The sequence below is a fragment of the Cyphomyrmex costatus genome, unplaced genomic scaffold (genome assembly GCF_001594065.2).
Source record: "Cyphomyrmex costatus isolate MS0001 unplaced genomic scaffold, Ccosl1.0 scaffold2343, whole genome shotgun sequence".
NCBI classification, from domain to species: domain Eukaryota; kingdom Metazoa; phylum Arthropoda; class Insecta; order Hymenoptera; family Formicidae; genus Cyphomyrmex; species Cyphomyrmex costatus.
In genome coordinates, this window is record NW_017276415.1 from 1 (window position 1) to 1737 (window position 1737).

A 1737-nucleotide genomic window follows, 5' to 3' on the forward strand; every position below is an offset into this window, starting at 1 on the left:
ATATTATTCTTAATATATTATTTCTTGGTTATGGCGCAATTGTCACTTGTGCAATTTAGCACTTGTGACAATATTATTAGAATGTTTATCATTTCACAGTAGGCACACGGCAGAAAATATATCAAAGTGCTTAAAAGATTGTGTACAAAATTTTAATTTAGAAGATAAAATCATTTGTTGTGTTACTGATAATGCAGCTAACGAAGTTGCCGCCATTCGACTTTGTAATTGGTGCCATTTATCGTGTTTCGTACACTCGTTAAATCTTGTAATACAGCAGAGCCTGAAAGAGATTTCAAATGTAACAGTAAAAGTTAAATCTATAGTTGAATACTTCAAACGAAGTTCTTATGCTCTTTCAAAATTACAATCAATGCAGGAACAGATGAAGTTACCCAAATTGAAACTTAAGCAGGATGTCATAACTCGATGGAATTCCACATACGACATGCTGAATAGAATTCTACAAATCAAAGATTCCGTGGTTTCCACAATAGCAGTTTTACAATGTGATGTACCATTGTTAACAAGTCAAGAATGGAACATTATCGAAAAAAGCGTGGAGATACTTAAGATTTTTAATGATTTTACGATAGAGATGAGTGCAGAAAAAAACATTACAATATCCAAAATTATTCCTCTCGTTAATATCATGAATAAAAAAATTAGTGATTACTATTATGATGGACCAGCATCAATCGAAATAACACAAATGGTGAAGAGTTTAAAGGATTTATTGAGTCATCGTTTCAAATATGCAGAAGATAATGAATTATTGTGTCAAGCTACTATTCTTGACCCAAGATTTAAAAACCATGGATTTTCTAACGAAACCAAATTTTCTTCCGCTTATGAAACACTAAAATTGAAAGTTCGTGATGTAAAGTTGAATGAGCTTCAGTCTATCAATAATGACAATACACTGATTGAGTCTCATTCTCAAGCGACAAATTTAAGTTTATGGGATGATTTTGATAGGAAAGTTAAACGTATTTGAGGTGCAAATAATCCTACGGCATCAGCTATTATCGAAATGGATAAATACCTCCAAGAGCCACTTTTGTGTCGCACAGAAAATCCATTAATATGGTGGAAAGAGAGAAAAATGGTGTACCCTCGTCTTTTTCAAATAGTCAAAAAAAGACTATGTATAGTAGCAACGTCTGTTCCATGTGAAAGAACATTTTCTAAAACTGGTCAAGTACTTACACAAAGACGAAACAGGTTAACTTCATCTAAAGTCAATAAAATTATGTTTCTTAATCATAATTTATAATTTTACATTTTTTGTTCACAAAAAGTATTTTATTGTGATAATATTTGTTTTCTTTTATTAGAAGGATTATATTCTACTAAAATTATATATTTTTAACTATATATTATATATTATAATATTTTTCACAAATAAAACAAATTTTATTTTGTTTTAGATATCTAAGATTTTTAGATATTTTAGATAGTAGGTTTTTTTTAAATTGAAACAATTATTTTGTTTTATATTCGTTTTGACTTTATCTATAGTCTACTACAAACAAGGAACTTGTAAATTGTAGCTTACAATGTTATATTTTTAGCAGATATAAAGATCTAATTTTATGTATTTTGTTTTTAGAGGCATATTTAAATGTTTTTTCAATTGAAAGATTGTAATATTCTATTACTCTGTTTGTATTACGTAATAAGTGTTTTGGTATAATGTCATTACAAAATTGATTAATAGAACAATCGTTAGTCACA

At 28.4% G+C, this 1737-nt stretch overlaps 1 protein-coding gene across 1 annotated transcript; it reads left to right on the forward strand.

Annotated features, from left to right (window-relative positions):
- Nucleotides 1-99: 99 nt before the first annotated feature.
- Nucleotides 100-997, forward strand: LOC108774109 (zinc finger BED domain-containing protein 4-like; the record flags this gene model as incomplete). The annotated part of the gene is made up of 1 exon (XM_018540125.1): nt 100-997. A coding segment is annotated over one exon (898 nt), but the record flags the coding sequence as incomplete, so codon positions are not given.
- Between the last annotated feature and the right edge of the window lie 740 nt (nt 998-1737).